The sequence below is a fragment of the Brassica oleracea genome, chromosome C6, assembly GCF_000695525.1.
Source record: "Brassica oleracea var. oleracea cultivar TO1000 chromosome C6, BOL, whole genome shotgun sequence".
Classification (NCBI taxonomy): domain Eukaryota; kingdom Viridiplantae; phylum Streptophyta; class Magnoliopsida; order Brassicales; family Brassicaceae; genus Brassica; species Brassica oleracea.
This window is the reverse complement of record NC_027753.1, coordinates 38,799,936-38,820,682: the sequence shown is the minus strand read 5'-3', so window position 1 is coordinate 38,820,682 and position 20,747 is coordinate 38,799,936. Positions and strand designations below refer to the sequence as shown.

The 20,747-nt window shown below is 32.6% G+C and overlaps 5 protein-coding genes across 5 annotated transcripts; 3 read left to right on the top strand and 2 right to left on the bottom strand.

The window, feature by feature from the left end:
- Nucleotides 1–213: 213 nt before the first annotated feature.
- LOC106300547 lies at nt 214–3,594 on the bottom strand. Its single transcript, XM_013736711.1, has 4 exons — nt 3,185–3,594; nt 1,780–2,791; nt 951–1,097; nt 214–873 (listed from the first exon to the last, which is right to left on the bottom strand). Exons 1-4 carry the CDS (start codon nt 3,227–3,229, stop codon nt 380–382), a joined length of 1,698 nt encoding a protein of 565 aa, XP_013592165.1. The 5' UTR covers nt 3,230–3,594; the 3' UTR covers nt 214–379.
- Nucleotides 3,595–7,166: 3,572 nt separating this feature from the next.
- Nucleotides 7,167–8,844, top strand: LOC106299706 (14-3-3-like protein GF14 epsilon). Its single transcript, XM_013735751.1, has 6 exons — nt 7,167–7,240; nt 7,613–7,916; nt 8,002–8,089; nt 8,180–8,289; nt 8,385–8,515; nt 8,630–8,844. The coding sequence occupies exons 1-6, from the start codon at nt 7,174–7,176 to the stop codon at nt 8,662–8,664; spliced, it is 735 nt and encodes a 244-aa protein (XP_013591205.1). The 5' UTR covers nt 7,167–7,173; the 3' UTR covers nt 8,665–8,844.
- A 2,407-nt stretch (nt 8,845–11,251) lies between these two features.
- LOC106296928 (uncharacterized hydrolase YugF) lies at nt 11,252–14,111 on the top strand. The gene is made up of 3 exons (XM_013733191.1): nt 11,252–12,020; nt 13,632–13,724; nt 13,802–14,111. Exons 1-3 carry the CDS (start codon nt 11,388–11,390, stop codon nt 14,021–14,023), a joined length of 948 nt encoding a protein of 315 aa, XP_013588645.1. The 5' UTR covers nt 11,252–11,387; the 3' UTR covers nt 14,024–14,111.
- A 1,044-nt stretch (nt 14,112–15,155) lies between these two features.
- Nucleotides 15,156–16,494, bottom strand: LOC106299457 (probable protein phosphatase 2C 17). Its single transcript, XM_013735553.1, has 4 exons — nt 16,338–16,494; nt 15,939–16,172; nt 15,582–15,867; nt 15,156–15,486 (listed from the first exon to the last, which is right to left on the bottom strand). The coding sequence occupies exons 1-4, from the start codon at nt 16,371–16,373 to the stop codon at nt 15,194–15,196; spliced, it is 849 nt and encodes a 282-aa protein (XP_013591007.1). The 5' UTR covers nt 16,374–16,494; the 3' UTR covers nt 15,156–15,193.
- Nucleotides 16,495–17,287: 793 nt separating this feature from the next.
- LOC106299307 (multifunctional methyltransferase subunit TRM112-like protein At1g78190) lies at nt 17,288–19,690 on the top strand. The gene is made up of 2 exons (XM_013735418.1): nt 17,288–17,850; nt 19,619–19,690. Exon 1 carries the CDS (start codon nt 17,475–17,477, stop codon nt 17,838–17,840), a length of 366 nt encoding a protein of 121 aa, XP_013590872.1. The 5' UTR covers nt 17,288–17,474; the 3' UTR covers nt 17,841–17,850; nt 19,619–19,690.
- Nucleotides 19,691–20,747: the final 1,057 nt, after the last annotated feature.

The window sequence follows — 20,747 nt, the reverse complement described above, 5'->3', positions numbered from 1 at the left end:
TAAATAGTCTTTCTCGCTATAAAAGCTAGTTAGCTATGAAAGCTCAAATGTATTTAATATGAAAATGAATATAACTTTAAGATTAAATGTATATTTATAATAAATCACTAACCTAGAAAACCCTATTCTAATCAAAATAAAAAAACCATTAAAATATAGAAAATACTAATAAAAATATAATTGTCCTAATAAATAATACTAATAAAAAGATAATTTCCAGATATCTTGCTGCATCATTTACCAAATAGCCAATTCAATATAAAAAGTTTCAAAGTAAACACATTATTGGAACCATTCTGTTTAAAAGAATGAAGATGGAAATATATGGCTTATGTTTAAGCTGAAAAGGTGAAGGCTACTTGAAGATTTCAGTGTGATGTTATCTCTCTGCAGTTGAAGTTTTCTTCAGCTGATGTTGGCTTCTGCCTTTGGAACCACGTCCCTTTCCTTTGTGATGATGGGAGCTAGGGGAAGGTGATCCCACAACTCTCTTGGCAGATGTTCTTTTGCGTCTGTGGTGCAGAGAATCTCCACCACCAAAAGCAGCTTTCGCGACGCTGTCTTTGAGCACTTCCCTGGCTCTCTGTGGCTTAATGAGCTGTTTGTTAAGATAAACTAGCTTAGGGAGCAAGCTGGAGACGGTCTTTCGCAGCTGGTCTTCACCTACATTGCTCTGAATCGGGTTGCCAAGGATGTTGAGAGCGACGAGAGAGTTGTAGTTGGCTACTAGCTGGCCTATTGCTTTTGTTGTTGCGATCTTGTTGAAGCTAAGATCGAGAACAATGAGTTTTAACAGTCTGTGTAAGCCTTCTACGTTGCTGATCTTGTTCCCAGCTAGGTATAGTTCTTTGATCAGTGTACAGTTTGATAAACCTGATGAGTTAGCTTAAAGTTAAGACAGGAACCAAACAAGCAACTGTACAATTCTGTGTTATGACTGCAATCTTTACCTTGTCCAATGCGAGAAATACGGTTGTAACTAAGATCAAGCACTCTTAAGCGTGTCAGTTCTCTCAGTCCTTCGATTACACTGATCTTGTTCTTGGATAGGTTCAACGCATGAAGGCCCTTTGGAAGCGATGCAGGAGTAATTTGAACTGTAATTAATAGAACATTGTCTATTAACCACACACACATATAGTTGAGACCAGAGGCATGGGTAACCGTGAACCAAACCAAAGTTTACAAATAACCGAACAATTTCTATATTTCTATAACAAAAAACTGAACCGAGAATAAGATGGATAACCAAATATATGTAGTACAATTTATATTTAAAAATATTAATTATATTTAGTTTTAAAATTACCAAATATTTTAAAGATACTATTCATAACCGAAACACCAAAAAATAAACCTCAAATATTGTTTATCTGAAATATTTGAAATTATCTGAATCATTCAAAAGAACCGAATAAACCAAATAGTTTTATTCGAAATATTTAGATTTATCCGAATTATCCGATAACTAGTTCAAAGAAACAAAAAAAATCTAATTTTAAACCCGAATTGTATGAATTAAAAAAAATCCGAATTGTCTGAATTAACCATAAAACCAGAACCAAATTTAAACCAAAAATTTGTCGGGTATTAGCCGGTTCCTACAATTGTTACTCGAACCGAATAGAAAATCGAAAGAACCCAACCTATCAAATTTTCATAAATAACCGAACGGTTCTTATATTTCTAAAACCGGAAAACCAAAAACCAAAAGAACTTAACCGAACCGAAATTGAAAACCGAACTCCCATGCCTAGCTGAGACTATCTACTAGCTTACCTATGAAGTTGTTGGATAAATCAATGGACTTGAGGCTGGTGAAATGTGAGATGCTTGGGACAGCTTTCAAGCCTATGCTCGAGATGTGAGCCATGCTTGAGGATTTGCTCAGGGACTGGATTAAGCTGTTTGCATGTACTATAGCCTCTGAGTCATTTACATTTCCTGAGGGTGATCTCACCATCTTAGAAGAAGCCATGAAGCTGGGCTTGTCCTCTTCCTCGTTTACTGGAATCACTGTGTCTACATCTAGTCCTCTTACCCACTCATCCACTCGTTTCATCGAAGAGGACTCCGCAGAGAACGCTACCCACTGATTCTTATGACATTGGTGGTTGTTTGCAGAATCTTGATGGCTAGTTTGGCTTTGCTCAGCAAAGTCAGAGGTGTAACCAGACTGGTGATTGTTGCCTGAAGACTTTAGGGAGACAAGGTGTTTGTGAAGGTTCCTATGGCTCCAGAGGAACAGTTTCCACCATAGCCTCCTGCTTCCTGAAGGAAGTATCTGCATTGATGAATGTTTCTTGAGCATCACTCCATCTGCACTTCTATGTGACCTAACAGACTTGGTCTCGAAGCTATCTCTCGGGTCGTGGAGAGCACGCGGTGGTTCAGCACCGTTGAACTTGCTGAGAGTGGAGCAGGATCGTTTGAGCTTAGGTGAAGCAACCCAAGAGGTGGCTCTACCTAAGCCAGGATCGCTGACGTGGCCGCTTTCTTCAACATCATGTTCATTTTCAGAACAGTCTGTCACTTCCTTACCTAGCTCCTTACTTGTCGGAGACGCAACCGGTTGTTCTTGAACTTGGAATTTAGGAGAGTCGTTTTCATCGCGTTCATCTTCACCATCATATGAGTCTTGCTCCGTAGGGCTGTTGTCCTTGTGATCAATGAACTTGTGGTGGATCACGTTGGTGTTAGGCTCGTCCTTCTCTAGAGGCTTCACTGGCTCTTCACGTCTGATCTGAAGGATTCTTTGTGTTCTTGGTGGCAGAGTAGGTTTTGGATTCCTCTGTTTAGGTCAACAAATGAACTATTGTATTAGATTCCTGCTAAACTTCCAACTTAAAACTAATTGGCAATAAATGAATTGATTCCAATCTTAAACTAATTAGCTATAAATGAATTGATTCCAACATACACATGGATAACTTTAACATCAAATACCATATTCAGTTTGAGTTAATCATGACTTTTAAACTTAAAATCTATTTACGAGTCCTAATCTTTATATATTAGTTTATTTATTTAATTATCTATGTGGAACATTCATTCATTGACAAATGGAAACATCTCAAACATAAATAACTTGCCTGAAAAATTGACAAACACACACAAAGTCACCTGAAAATTTTCATGAGAACACCACAAAGTCCAACAGAGACCATAGAAGGAATTAACTTACCTTGTTTTTCTTTTTACCGATCAATCCAGCAAAGCAGTTGAACATCTTTATGTTCTTGTCGGAGATTAAAGCTTAACCGTTATCTACTGGAAGCTTGGAAAGCACCAACCCGATAAATAAAAAGGGATAAATGACGCCGGAAAAAGAGGAGGCAGTTCTTGAGCCGACCACCGCCGAAACCGCTGATGTGTCGGCCAGAGTTTCTGAAATCTCGCCGTACTTTGTTTTTAGATTATCTTTCACCAATACAAAACGATGACAGCCACTAAACCAAAACAGAGAAGAAGAGAAGAAGAAGAAGACTTATGAAAACGACGAGTTTTACAGAGCATGCAGGAGAGCCACATGTAACTTATATTCTATGGTTTGTTTATATCGCTTCGGTCTTAAAGACATATAAAAGTTGTGTGTACGTATTTAGTATATCATTCTTTACTATAAAAAGAATAGGCTTAATAAATTCCTAGTAATTGGTTACTGTATTTCTTTTTTTTTGTTAACAAATATAATTCAGGATGCATATAATTAGATAGCTACAAAATTATGCGAGGAATCCGCGGCTAAGACACGGAGTCAATGATTTCAATTTTCTTATTATATTATTTCCACAAAGTATAATAGAATAACATTCCCATCGCGTTCATGAAACAAGATTAGTTAGTGACTGAAAAATTAATAAAATATAAATATATGATATTTTTTTAATCGATAATGCGAAATTCTTTTCGTCATCAAAAATATTTCACAACAACACATTATGATTGCAATAGTAGTGAGCAAATTTGTCATCCAGTTATGTAAATTGAATTATTAACTTTTAGCTAATATAGCTGCATATCATTGCACCACACAAATTTTTATTAACTTTTATTGCAATATTTTAAAATATTCCCATATATATTTATTTGTTGAAGTTTGAAAGATTTAAAATAAATGCTATTGGATTAGTGTATATATTTATGTACCAAAATCCAAACTACTATCCCAAAATTATGAAGTCTTTCAAACTCGATCATACACAATATACTTTCAGATATATAATACTACTATAAAAAACGAACTATTAAATGTTGAGATCGTGTTTTTCTTTCTAAAAGCTCTAAAGAAAAGACAAGCAACATTAGCCAGAGCTTTTATTTAGAAAACGAAAAAGAAAAGACAAAACGACTGAAAGACAGTAAGAGAACGTACGTAAGCATCAGGTCCGGTAGTTGCGTCGGGTAGCCGCAAGTAACGGCGTCCATCCAATCGGCGGTGAACTTCTCTCTTGGGATTCAATACTATCCGTCCATGGCAGATATTTACATGTCTACCATCATACGTGCAGATGTACGTTGGACCCAGTGATGAAGTGGCTATGTCTCATTAAGTAGAAGACTACATCCAACTAATGGTCCCTCGTGTCACATGCTTTAAAACACTCAAATCATTCTAGCAAAAACAAACACTCTCATGACACATGCATATGAGTGATATAGCAGTTGAAAATATTACTTTATTTCGAGAAGAAAACAAATACTCTCTCGGTTTAGATCAAAAAAAAAAAAAAAAAACTCTCTCGGTTCTTAAAAAATCCATATTCTAGAGAAAATTTTTGTTTTAAAAAGATACATATTTTATATTTCCAATGTAATTTTTGTCAACTAATAATGAAAAATCGTGAAGTTCAAAAACATTAATTGCATTTCTTAAAATCTTATTGGTTTAAAAATATAGGAAATATAAAATTACAAAAAAACTATTCAGTTATAGCTAAGTTTTAATATATTTTATTAAAAAGTGTGAAAATTCTAAAACATAGATTTTTTACGAACGGAGGGAATATTTTTTGTTTTAAGGTGATATTATATTGGTGAATAACCAAACAATACAATCATATAGTACTTGACTCTATCTTTTTTTTTTTTGCTAAAACTGACACTATCATTGATATGGATTCATAACAGTATGGTTATTTCTGAATTAGTATGGTCGATTAAAAAATAACGACATATATTTTGGTAAATTCTTTAAGTGATGCTTGCCTCGTAGAAATAACGTTAACGTTGGTTTTCTGTTTCTAGAAAGTTATTATTCCTTCCGTATTGTAAATAGTTTTAGAGAAATTTTTGTGTTTCAAAATATAACTAATTTTTATATTTCTAGAAGCCTTAGCGATTCGTCTGGCCCTTTCACACGCCCTTTCACTGGGCTACACCAGAGTCTGTGTTTTTTCAGACTGTCAAGTGCTCGTGAGAGCAATCTGTTCGAAGTCATCACCGGTCGAACTCTACGGATTAGTCTGCGACATCGAACTTCTATCCTTCTTGTTTGATTATTGCACTTTGTCTTTTATTTCTCGTTCCCTAAACTTGGAGGCTGATCTACTTGCTAAATCAGCCCTTTGTAATGCTGCACTCACCACATGATTTCTTTCATGGTTTGATTTAATATAAGTTGTCTGTGTTCAAAAAAAAAAGAAAGATAATTTTTACATTTATTAGATATAGTAGGACCAATCAAACAAAATAGACATATTTATGATTGTTAAGTCATATCTAATCTATATATTAAATAATATTTTTTAAACAAATAATAACTTTTTTAATCTTTATGCTTTTAGGTAAAACTACCTACCCATTAAGAAGAACAGAGGGAGTATTTTTGTTTATAGGTTCCCTTTCGCTTTCTTTTGAGAAAACGTGAAACTTGGCACACATTAAGCATCACACAATCTCGAAAATTTTATTATTCAAAACAAATCCCAACGGTTATAGGCAAATACACAAAGTGGACGTAAGCGACATGGAAAAGTTTATAAACATGTTGTCCTTGTTTTATATACGTGTCGTATAAAATTACGTAAAACATAGTAAAGAATATATCCAATAGACGTTTGTTATGTACTTCTGTTATCTCTTTTTTTGCTAAAATGTTATGCTATCTCCACAAATATATGTAATCGGATTTGGAGAAATGACGCTGTATATTACAAAACTAAATTAAAGAATGGGTCCAACGAAAGATATATATATATATATATATATACTTGTTGTGATAATTTTAATATATCAATAAATAAGATACTTATTACCGAATTTAATAATACGATAAAAAAGAACTTTGTATAAGTTATAGTGTGCATTCCAAAGTGACAAGCAGTCGTTTAACCGAGAGGGCTTGCAATTGTAATGGGGTCGTCCTGAAGCATTCCTACTGGGTCGTATACTTTGCCTTGTAAAAGATCTATCTTGGACTGCAAATATATGGGCTTCTCTCCTCCACCTACATATAAGGTTATATCACTATCTTCTTTTATGCTTTTGTTTATAAAAGCATAATTATAAAGTTGAATTTACATCCTACTTTCAAACTTTGTTAATATATATAAAACTTATAAAATAAAAATATTTAGTATATATTATAGTAAATTTAAATATAAATAGTAAAAAAATGGATGCATAGTAGATTCTAGTCAATATAAATTTAATATTAACGAAAATATAGATTATTAATCAATCTATTTAGCTACTTTTTTTTTAATTGTGAAGATAAGACCGTTAAAAATCTTGACAATGTCTCATATTTATATACATTCATAAACTATATACATGTTCATCTAGTGAAACATATCCAACCTATACTAACATCAATTATATTTATTTGGAAAGATATATATGTTTTTATCTTAAATATTTAATTTAGATTTATCTTCTTATCCTCATCCTAAATGTTTCCTTTTGTTTTATAAATATCCTATCAATTTTTCTTAAATTTTTCCATTTTACAAATTGTTTTGTCAATTCCTTTCTTACAAATTTAATAATATCTTTTGTATAGTAGTTTATGATATATGTAAATAGACCTGTTTTGACGCATGATTGGGTTCAGTAATCCATTTTTTATCTTCATAATCACTTCTCTTCAAAGTTTCAACTAATCTGACATCGATCATCCCTTTTAATTCACATTAAGAAAAAAATACAGATAAACTGGTGGAGATCAAATCTATGGAAAACGATAGAGGGAAGTTGATTTACATGGCTACGATTGCTTACCTAGCTAAAAGATATGATGGTATAATTTCACATAGTTGCGTTTTTCAAACTAGACTTGCGTCGTTACACTACTTGATCCTGATCTAAACCAGTATATTAGGACAATTTTCGGTGGTTAATGACCATGCTGGTTTATATGTTTTCATGCGGTCGTCCAGTCGATAGTTGTATAATTTCGCATAGTTGCGTTTTTCAAACTAGACTTGCGTCGTTACACAAGTTGATCCTGATCTAAACCAGTATATCAGGACAATTTTCGATGGTTAATGACCAAACTGGTTTATATGTTTTCATGTGGTCGTCCGGTCAATGGTTATATAGTTTGTGGTATAGAATTACATATTAGTTATGTTTACAAATCACATGATTACAAACTTATGTTACGTGGCAGATATGACGAAATCGATGAGAAAAGTATGTGAATATGAAATAGAGCTAACTGACGTAGAGAGAGAACTACTAGCAATTGGCTACAAAAATGTGACGACTAAGAGAGCATCACTGAGAGCATTATCTTCCATTGAAGAAAAGGAAGACTCCAAAGGAAACAAGCAAAACGTGAAATTGATTAATAAAAAGCTAGACATAGTTAAACATGAGTTTTTCAGTGTTTGTAATGACATTTTGTCTCTCATTGATTCTCATCTCATTCCATCAACTACCAATGTCGAGTCAACCGTTTATTACTACGCAATGTGAGTTACATCCCATCATCATAATCAATGTCGTTATCGTCACCGTCATTGTTTTTTCTTGTTTATTGTGTTTCTTGGTATGCAGGAAAGCAAATTATTTTCGATATATGGCAGAGTTTGGTTCTGATGCTGAACGTGAAGGAGCTGCAGATAATTCTCTCGAGGCGTATAAGGTCATCTTTCAGTTGTGTTTTATCTCTTATATTTTGTTTTTTTTTTTGTTAATTTGATATAATATATAAAGGGCATGTATGTACTTGTAGATTGCAATGGAAACGGCAGAGGGTGGTTTATCGCCAACGAATATGGTTAGACTTGGCTTGGCTTTGAACTTCTCGATTTTCAACTATGGGATCCTTAAATCTACTGAAAGGTATGCATAATGTATAACTGTGCACGCATTTAATAAATGCTTTAATGTTTTAGAACGTTAGATAATAAAATATTCAAGTGTTTAAAAATATACAGTGCGTGTAAATTGGCTAAAAAGGCTTACGACGAAGCAATCTCTGAACTTGACGGTGCTGACAAGCAGTCGTACAAAGATACCATGTTTATCGTAGAGATACTTCGAGACAATATTTCCGTGTGGACAGACGGTAGTAATATACTTAAGAGATAATACAGTTTTTTTCTTTTTTATCGCCTTACTGCTGGGGTAATTTTTCTATTGATATTCTATTGATACTAATCAGAAGAGAGAATATTTGCAGAGCTGATTATTGATACCCCGCAAAACAAGAACTAGATCATGTTTTTGAGACGATGAAGGGGTAAGCCCTTGGCCGTGGAACTTGGGTTTAGCGCATATAAAGCAATTTATTTAAGAAAAAAAAGTTCTGATAAAGGAGAAAGTCTTTGACTCTTTGATAAACAATATGACTAGTCATTTTAATATCTCTTTATTCGTCTTAATTCAACCATATTGTTTTCCATCCGAATAAATATAGTCAGCAGTCCATTGATTAATTTAATCTGCGTAGAAATGAAGCATCTTTTTATCGAACATATATATTCCGTACAAATGAAAAGATGTAGCGACGTTATTGATTACTTGACACATGCAAAACTACATCGAAGCTAATGAAGTTAGCTACCAACATATCTACCTTTTTTTTTTTTATAACCGAGTATCCTGGCTCCACCGTGGTGGTTTAAACTAGAGACCGAAGCGAGCAAGGACGCTACCAGGGCATCACCATGTGGCTCACCGTGAACGGTCTTCGGTCTCGGACGCTGGGGTTCCGCATGTGAATTCCCCAGTGGCCGGGTTTCGAACCCAGGTGGCGGAACTGACAGCCGTGAGTCTTTTACCACCTGAGCTAGAAGCCCCGGTTAACATATCTACCAATTTGGCTTTAATTGGATTTCATTGTCACGTGTCACAAAAACTAACTAAAATAAGATGAGCCATATAACCATATTATTTTTCATTGCTTAATGAAATTGTGGATGGTGCTTGGAATGCTAGTACACAGAAGTGTGGTATAAAATGTATTTTCCGTGGTAATTGATACAAATCTGGAAACAATATACAAATCTGATATAAAATGTATTTTCTCGACTCGCGAAAGATTATTCAAGTAGTTCTACTTGATGATGGGTGTTTACGAGAAGACAGTAACAAAGGAATTAGATGAGTTCATGTTTTCTCCGATTCTCACTCCTTAATCAATATGATTAACATTTAACAAGGGAAAGGAGAACACATTGAGCTGACCAATATGCTAGTTGTTACATGGTTCTCAACATCATATAATGTCATATTATAGAGATTGTTAAATAAATTCTAACGGTTTTATAATAAAAAGTACTGATAATTTTTTTGGTGATTATGCTCTTGTCACTTCAACTTAGGCTGATTACTTTCTGATTTTTATTTAGAGAAACCAATATGTTAGCAGATTCGATTGCTAATTTGAAACTCTTGTCTTATCTTTTGAATAAAATGAGATATTGTTTGACAAAAGAAGAAGAAGAAGAAGGATCTTTTTTTTTTTTGATCAAAGGAAGGATTATTTTTTATTCTCACGATTTTCAAATTATTTTCTTCTATAATATTGATAGATGGAAAACTTTTTCATGATTTGACAAAGAAAAGACACTTTCTTTTACCAAATTTGAACGACGAGTTGTTTTTGGTTTGTGTCTATTTCACAAGCTGTAATCTTATCGAGTCTTCAATTCTTGGATTTTTTGTCAACCTTCAATTTAGGCCAGGGCATTTTAATCTGGATCTGAAGACCCGAACCGGAACCGACCCAAAAATATCTGATCCGGAACCGGATCGAAAATTTACAAGTACTTTTTGGGTCTAAATTTTTTTTACCCGAAAGAACCGGAACCGAAAAGGAACCGACCCGAATAGACCCGGACCCGAAAAGATCCGACCCGAATAGATCTGACCTGATAAGAACCGATTTGTACCCGACTTAAAAACATGTATATCTTAAACTATGATGTTTTTGTGTTCTATTTTATATATATTATTTTATGATTTAGTTGAAATATCTTTTGTTACCAATATTTGTTATTATTTTTTAACATTTTTAAAGTAATATAAAACTTTAAAATGTAAAATTTAGAGTTTAAAAATGTTAATTTTAGATATATATGACAAATATTCAACTAAAGTTGATGGAATTGGGTATATCATGTCATTTTCAGATCCTAAATACCCGAACCCGACCCGGACCCGATATGGACCCGGAAAATTACTGATATTTTATGGGTATTTTAATTATAGACCCGAACCGACCCGGATCCGAGAAGAACCGACCCGAACCCGAACCAAAAATTTCTAAGTACCTATTGGATCTAAATATTTAGGACCCAAAAAACCCGGACCCGAAAGGAACCGGCCCGAACCCGATCCGAAGACCCGAACGCCCGGGCCTACTTCAATTCTTGGATTTATGGAATTAAATTTCAAACCTACACACTGTTACAACTTTATGCTCCCATTTAAGATTACCACGTGCGCCTCGAATTCAGATACAAATATTTTCGTAAAATGTATACAATTTTTGGCTACCTTTTAAAAAGATTTGATTGTACAGCCTGATAAGAAAGCAAATAGTATGTACTAAAGGTAAGTAGGTGACACAACGCATATTGTACAGATTCTACATTCGTATTCCTTTTTATTGAAGATAGAATTAGAGAAGATAAATAAATAAACTGATTCTTGTAAAAACATTTATTTTCTTACTAATAATAATAATAATAAATGATAATTAATTGATCTCTGTTACATGCAAAGAAAACTAGCTTCAAGTGATGTGACTCCATAGTTTTAAAAGAAAACATATTTCAATATAAGCCTCCTGACGTATATAAATATTAAATTTCTGATGGTTGGCAATAAATCCCCAACCAATACCAGAGAACCAAACACAACACACACCACAATATATTCTACTCAATTTTTTTTTAGAAACTTCACATTTTAATCTCTCTTTTTTTTTTGTAATGACAGGTTGCTTCAGCTTCTCTGAAGTAATAGAAGGGGCTTACAGATACGGGTTCAAAAGATCCGGTTTACGACCCGTAACCATCGACTTGAAAGACGGAACCGTGGTCCATTTCTGGGTATCCAAGACCCGAGACGAGTCCAAACCCAACCTCCTCCTCATCCACGGACTCGGAGCTTCTGCCATCTGGCAATGGTACGACGTCGCACGACGCCTCTCTCCTCATTTCAACCTCTTCATCCCCGACCTCGTTTTCTTCGGCGGATCCTCCACGACCCGACCCGAAAGATCCGACATATTCCAGGCCCAGACGCTTATGCGGGCCTTAGAGGCCCAGTCCGTGAAACGTTTCAGCCTCGTCGGTCTTAGCTACGGCGGGTTCGTCGGTTACCGAATGGCGTCGATGTACGGAGACGCCGTGGAGAAGGTGGTGATATGCTGCGCCGCCGTGTGCGTGGAGGAGAATGACATGAGGGACGGCGTTTTCGCCGTCTCGGATCTTGATGAAGCTTCCAAGATTCTCGTGCCGGAGTCTGTGAAGAAGCTACGGGAACTTATCGGTTACATCTTCTACAAGCCGGCGTTGGCGAGACTGGTTCCTCCTTGTCTGCTCCATGATTTCATCGAACATGTGAGCTACTTTCTTCTTTTAGCTTGTTCATCCAATGATATTTGGACATGTGTCTACCTGTCTTAATGCATTTTAACAAATACAGTAGTAAATATTATTATGATCAGAAAAAGGCGAAAAAGTTTTTAAGATGATAAAAATCTAGCAAATGGGAAAAATAGTCTTCAAAAAGAGATATTTGAAAGATTCTAACTGTTTTTAGATAAGATATTAAATTGTCCACTTCAAGTTCTAGAGAGATCTTGTCTAGCTGGATTTTTTTTCTGTATAATTTCACTTTTCGGTTTTTAATTTTTTTCACTATATTTTTTTTTTTGTCAAAAATTGCTAATCATCTGGACTATATTTGCGAAGTGATTTTGCCACATGTCCTTTCTACGATCAATTTCACAAAATAAATATGACGTGAATACTGAAATTGATCAATTTCACAAAATAAATATGATATGCATTTAATGTTAATTTATATTTTTGATAAACTTTTTAAAATATGGTAATAACTCATATATTACATTTAATGTCAATTTATATTTTTGGAATTTTTTTTAAAATATGAGAATAGCTCATAAATCATCATTAAAATAAATATATTCAAATATGATATTATAAATTTTGAAATATAATTTAATTATATATTTTTAAATTATACAATTTTATTACTAAAATTTTCAAAAATGTATACAATTTTTTTAAAAAATTATAAAAATTTAATCGCAAAATCATTATTTTCTTATATATCTACAAATTTTATAAATATTGTTTAATTTTAATTTTTGGTTGTTATGCAACTTTTGCAAATTTATTTAATATATTTAATTAAAATAAATAGATAGAAAAATCTATGTAAGATTATAATTTCAAATATATACATGCATATTCTTAAATATAATTTTTATGTTTAATGAAATCAAATTTATATTAAAATATTGATACAAAAAAAAAATTACAATATTAATAAAATTTTGTTTTAAAATATAATTTATATTTATCTTTTAAAAAATATTTTAAATTTTTTTACTGCACATGCATGCATATATTATTTACTAGAGTATAATGCAACTTTTTATTAATATTTGTTTGGTACTTCATTGTGGTACTTGTTATGGCAGTTCTTTTGCAGAGTACTTGTTCTACCTACACAACAAGAACAAGTTATTAATTTTATCCACTATATTTTGTCAAAAATTTATAGTAGATTATACACATATATTGAAATATGTATACATCCATATTTTTTACTAGATCTCATTTATAATGCAGTTTTCAGACCTTTTTTATTAACATTTGTCAGGTACTTTATTGTTGTACTTCTTATGGCAGTTCTTTCGGAAAGTACTTGCTCTGCGCAGTGCGCACAACATGAACAACTTATTCTTTTTGTTTAACCTTTTATTTTTTTTATTTTTTTTTCTTTAAGAAATAAATATTTTTTCAAACCCGAAAACTGGAATTCAGTTTCGGTTACAAGTTCCATTTGAACAAAATTTCCCAAGTCAGAGTATTACAACCTAGCTTCGCCCACCACTAGACCAGGCACATTCCGCGAACCTTTTATATTTACATGAAAAGTTTACTAATTTGTAAAAAAAAAATGTAAATGAACCAAAACAGGCATTGACCAGAGAAAATGTTAAAGAAAAGAGGGAGTTGATCAAAGACATACCAAAAGATAGAATAGTCTCCGAAATTCCAAAGCTCACACAGGTTCATCCCTCTTCTCGAATTTTCTCATTACTCACTCTCACTAATCGTCATTAATAACTTTTTAATTATGAATGCAGCCAACTTTGATTATATGGGGAGAGCATGATCGAGTGTTTCCATTGGTGATGGGTAAGAGACTTAAACAGCACTTAGGAGATAATGGGAAGCTTGTTGTCATCGAAAGAACTGGTCATATCTTTAATTTTGAAAAACCTAAAACTTATGTTAAACATCTGAAGTCTTTTCTTATGCAGACTAAACAACAGGTTCCTGTCTCTAACGGATCTGTTAAGTCTTAAACATCTGTATTATTTTCATATCTTGTAAGGATTATTAACGCATGTAGCAGCTAGTGAATTTCTATTAAATGTAGAAAGTGTTTGATTCCTAAACCAAACATTTCACTGGTTATTAATTTCGTATTAGGCTAATTTACGTTCACATTTATGAGATTTAATTAGTTGGCCATAGGAAAAAGTTTCATGGAAGTGTGCTTATTTTCTATCAAGATAAATCAAAATAAATAATATTCTCTTTGTTATTTTCAAAGTTTTTCTTGTTTTTGAAATGAGATGATTGTAAATGTTGGAAGAAGAAGGTGGATGTACCAAAGAGAAGGATAATATTTGCAGAGAGAGAAAAATCTTTGCAAATAATAAAAGCCCTCTCGTGATGGTGAATTGATATTTGCCTCCAGAACAAAGCTAACAAGAATGTATCTTGCTGCTGAAAGAAGAGGCATATCTTTCTTCCTTATACAGAACAAAGCTCAGAATCTAATGAAAATATTAAACGAGAACATAGAACTATTGACATTGGAGCATAAACGCTTGTGGATTGATTGTATATGATGTTTGCATAGCATTTGGTATTATATAGAGGCGGTCTCTAACTTCTTGCTTCGAAAACCCTACGTAGGTTATAAAACATACTGCTTTTCTGAAAGCCTTATGGGCCTATATTTAGGCCTTTTATAAAAGCCTTGTAAAATTGTAAGCCTACTGATGTCGAATGCATATGGAATGATTGATTATTTTTCAGTTATATGGTACTGGTTCAACTGGAAGCCGGATTCCGGGTTTAAATGGTTTTTTGTGGATTTTACCAAATTTTTAAATAGTGGATTTTGCCAAAAACTCAAACCAGATTATATATTGGGTCACCGGATTTACCGGTTCGACCACGGATCTGGTTGAATTTCAAAACACTGGTTATACTGTATGGAAGAAAATGTATAAAACATGTATCAAAGAAAAATAGAGTATCAAATAGATCAGTTATTCATTATTCCAAGAATATATCTTCAAGACTAAATTATTAATCAAATTTCTATTTTGTTTTTTTATATGATAAGATGTCATCTGGTTTGTCAAACTAAACTCCTAACATTTTGAGACTGCAAACGTACCAAGAATCAGAACAAACTGAGCCGGACCCAACACAAGAATCACATAAGCTGAATCTATCATCTATTTAAACCGGACAACAATGCAAGATATGTCATCTTTACTGTTTCTTTTCAATGCTTCAACAACTAGTTGTTTAGCCGCTTTCTTTGGATCTTTAAACTTCAAAGCTATGTCAACTGCTTCTTGGTTTGCCATCACCTTTGAAATACCGTCACTAGCCAAAATAAGAATCTCTGTGTGGCTATCAATTTTGACATCCTTAATGTCAGGCTCTCTATTCATAAACGCTTTGAGGTCCTTATCACCAAAGGTACGAGACACAGCTAATATACCATTCACTCGAGCAACATCACCTGCTCAAAACTCACAAACATGAGAATCATCATCACTATTATTTAATAGCTATATGTATAATACTCAAAAATATAAAAATAAAAGATTAATTAACCTGGCCTGTTGGTTACAAATCCACCTTTACTCTCGATCATACTCCTTTCAGCATCAGTATTAGGATCATGATCAACACTTATCTGCGTTGCTTTACCTCTACGAGACACAATGGCTCTTGAATCACCCACATTAGCTATCCACATAACCTTTCCATTTATCAAAATAGCAGTCACTGCGGTTGAACCACCACTCCATAAATCCGAACTAGTATCCGACAAAATCTCTTTGTCTGTATTCTCATAAGCTTTTACTATCGTTCTTCGAGGATCAACCAAGAACTCTCCCTAGAAAACATTAACACATTATAACTAATCATAGTACACAAAAGTAAACTACAATATTTTGTAAGACTTACATCTTTAAGGATGTTGGAGAAGAGATGTTTCTGCAAATAAGCAGCTACTTGATCACCTTTATGACCATCAAAGATTGCAAATAAACCAAGTTCATTGCCTTCGACGTTGATGAGCTTAGAAACATGATAATCCTCCAATGGATGCTTAGCCTTCCCCTTCATTAAACTATATCCAAACTTGATTTCTCCATCGGGTTTTCCTTTACTAGAACGAGATTTTTGTCCTAGTACAATCTAGCATTAAGATGGCGTAATCAGACATAACATAATCATGTTCCACCAGTTTGTCCGTACAAAAACATTCATATAGGAAAATATAAAATTCGAAAATAATACTCAAGGTAACGATTAATTACTAGTGAATAAAAAAAAATAGAAAAAGGGAGTTTGCTTGTTTACTTGTGTATCAGAACGAGAGCAGCAGATCCTTTTCATCAGGAAGCTAAAGAGGAGGAAGATAAAGCAAGATCGAGGAAAGAAATGAGCGTAACAAAACTCTCTTTAATCTACAACCCGAAGAGATGAAGAAGCCTTCGCTCTACTTCGTTAATGTCGTTTTCTTTATATCCACTTTTTTGGCACAATATATTCACTTATAATAACTCAATCTGGTTATTCTGTAAATTAAACTCATATGATATGTTTATTTTATAACTCTTTTTGCATGTTTTTTTTTGGAAAAATACATAAATATTTCCACAAAAGGAAGTATATAGTCTATTCTTTTTCTTTTGATTTTATTTCCATTTATTTTCTGTATTGATAACTATGCAATAATTACAATTTGACAAATTAAGCTTGTGTGTGTGTTGTGTATCAAATTATGACAACTTATAATGAGACTTATATGTAATTTAGATAAACAAATTATATCTATGGATTAGTTGTTTACTATTTTTAGAGCACTGAAGAAATCTCAAAGCTCTCAACATGAAATGACTAAGACTAAAAGAGTAGAAAAAAAGTCAAAAATGTTATTTTTGTTCTTTAAAACTATGATAGATGTCAATTTGTATATAACTTTATTTTATTTTCTATTTAATTTTAATTTCATAACAAAATAATAAAAATCTTAAATTGAGAAGGTGTTACTTTTTTCTCTCTCTGAAGTTACACTGAATATTGAAGATAATCAGTCAAGATCCCAACTCGAAAACAGAGGGGGAGTGAACCCAAAGATGTTCTTACTCTTTTGTGGTTTATTTCTAGCAGATTTGTTTCTTTTATATCACATATATTCTTCATTTTACCTTTCTGGGAAAAACTATTTTTATACAATATTTTTCGTGATCATGCATAAGTCATACAATAGAAAATTTCTGATCACTTTGATAGTAAGTTACGGACCTATGGTACTAATGGACTTACAACCTTTATTAACATTTTCATTTCTAGCTATGGGCCTTAAATGGATAAAGCCCATTTACACAACTAGATTCTAGCGAAACCAGACCTTTTCGTCAGTCATCGCCCACCACGACACATCGCCGCAGAGAGAGAGAGAGAGAGAGAGAGAGAAAGCGAGAGGCGAAAAAGATGAGGTTGATAGTGCACAACATGTTGACTTGCAACATCAAGGGAGTGGTCAACAAGTTCCCTCTACGGATCGAAGCCGAGAAGGTGATCAAGAAGGATGTCGACTTCAACCCTGATTTTCTCAGACACATGCTGGCCAAGATCGAGTGGAAGGCTCTCGTGGACGGTGCACGTTCCATGGGGTACACCGAGCTTCCTGATCACGCACCGGCGCTAGAATCCGACGAACCGTTCCTCAAGAAGTTCCACCACGCGTTGCTCGAGCTTAATCTCGAGGAAGGCTCGCTCGTATGCCAAGAAACCGGTAGAAAGTTTCCAGTCGAGAAAGGAGTCCCAAACATGCTTCTCCACGAGGACGAAGTTTAAAAGTAGAATCCCCGGTATATTATCTAGGCATGGGAGTTCGGGTAGCCGTTGGCATTCGGATCGGGTTTTTCGGGTTTTCGGATTTTCGGGTTTACGTTTCTAGGTCCCATGCTAAAATTTTATTAGTACGGGTCGGGTTCGGATAATAACACTTCGGGTTCGGTTCAAAATTGTATTGCATCATAAAACCCATAAAGTAATCATATATCATACTGATTCGGGTTATATCGGTTCGGTTCGGATATAACCAAAGTAAAAAAAAAAAAAAATTTGAAGTAAAACATAAAGAAAAACATCTAAATTAAATAAAAATTAATCCATCACATATAAAATTGATAAAATAATAATAAAATATTAAATCAAGCATGAAAACAAACATCATTTGTAAACAATATGTATTGCCTTATATAGAGTAGAATTTTTATTTCAATGAGCAAATTATAAAATACTTACTATTTATAACTAATTGTGTACTTAAAACATTTATTAGAATTTTAATATTTATTATTATATATAATATTACCACAAATATTGAATTTAATAATTGGAATACTTGTATATATTTCAAAATATTTATATTGACTATTAATTTCAGATTTTTCGGGTTACCTGTTCGGGTTCGGTTAATAACACTTCGGGTTCATATATTTTTTTGTACCATCCTACAAGACCCATTCGGGTATTTTTACGTTTCGGGTCAGATAACGGGTTGGATTTTTCGGTTCGGGTTCGGTTCGAATTTCGGGTTCCGGATTTTATGCCCATGCCTAATATTATCTGAGAAGCATTACAACTTCTTTTTGTATATCACTAGATGATTCTTAGAATCATTAAAGAAATATGTTGGTCCATCTAATTATATAATAATTTTTTTATTAAACTAACAATAAATTCATTATTAATATACTTTATTATTTCCTTAATTAAAATTTATGGAATTGTCTAATGTGACTAACGTATATATGACAATTAATGATTTTGAATAATAAAGATTTGATAAAAATTAGTATATCTTCTATCATATTTGTTTAATTTTAAACTATTAAATAAATTAAACAACCACAATAACCATATTATAAAATTTTAGATTTTTTTTGTATATGTTATATTTTGAATTCTTAAAAACGACTATAAATTACTAAAACTGTCAAAAATCTTAAATTCAAATTTTGTGATCCATGGTTTAAAATTTAATTATTAAGATTAATATATATATATATATATATATATATATATCGTTTTAAATTAAACTATAAACCATATAAAATACAATATTTTAGTTTCAAAATTTACTTTGAACAATTTTTTTGATAAAAGTTTTGAACGAACACTAACAACTTATTTTTTTAAAAAAATTATAAATTTCTAAAACTATTAATACCACAATGAAAATTTTGTTATCAGTAGTAATTTGAAAAAAAAATCTATAAAAGATACAAATGATCAAAAAAACTATATGAGTAGAAATCATCATTCGATAGACATTAATATTAAAAAATACACTAAAATATACTATGTATGTTAGTATCATTTAAATTTAATTACATATCCTATCAAATATAAAAAAACATTCTTTGGATTAATAAAATTGATTTATATGTTTGCACCAATTGTATTATATATTTAATAGTTCATGACTTTTAATGATTCAATATATATATATATATATATATATATATATATGTGGGTTATTTAATAATATGTAAAAATATTTAATATATAAAATAATTTTTATATATAATGTTTTTTCTGCGCAAGGCGCGGATCTTAATCTAGTTAAACTATTATTGCCTTGTGTTATGGATGAATGATCTTCATACACTCCTAGCCAAAGTAACTTTTTTTTTTTTCGCTAAAAAACCAAAGTAACTTACTGAGTGAGGCTTATTGGATTAGGGATTTCATAAAAAAAATTAGGATTTTGTCAAATCCTCCCTTATTAAATATGGTATTTATAAAAACCTTTACAAATCTATGGTTATTGGATATAGCATTTGTAGAAATCCTATCAAATCTCCTCTTATTGGAAAATATGATTTCATCAATGGGATTCATAAAAAGTTCTTTTGGGTTATTAGAAAACGTCATTTACCCCTTAAATTCAATAAGAAAGAATACCATCTACATAGATGGTATTTGAAAAAAAAAATCAACGAGAAGAGATGGTTTGGATTATTCGAAAACCTCTATTCTTCTTCGTTCTATCCTTGCGTGGAAGACGAAGCTTGAGTTTTTTGTTTGGTCTGAGCATGGCTACAATAACAATACAAAAGGATTGAAATTGACCGTAACAGAGAACAAAACCTCTCGACATACCATTTGTTCCTATACTTCCAGTGGAAAGCTCTTCAAGATGAAAAAGTTTCATCTCCTCTGTCTTTAGTCTTCATCTTTGCAAAACTGAAATAAACAGTCAACTTTGTTTATGATATAGGAAAGATCTCTCTGCTCTTCTTTGGTATGTGCAACACTGGGAACGATATAACAAAGCTTTCATCGATCTGAAACCCTTGAGTCTTTGGTTAAAGACCCGACCTTTCATCACATTCAATGTCTACAGATCTGGAGGTTAACATCATTCGTTGTCAGCATGGTCTTTCTTTTACATTGGCTCACTACAAGAAAAATGAGTTTTATTAGCGGACGAAAAACGCTATATAACGATACGATAGCGGTTTTAGAAACGTTGTATCATCGCCCGTCATAGTAGGTCATGTACATTAGATAGCGCTTTTTTAAACTGCTATCTTATGGTTATATACAATAGCGCTTTTATGTATGCAATTAAAAATGTTTTAATAGCGTATAATTTTCGCTATTATTTACATTAATAAAAAACAAAAAAAAATACAAATCACAAAAAACAATTAAATCTATTATATATGAATTTTGATTTACAAAATAATT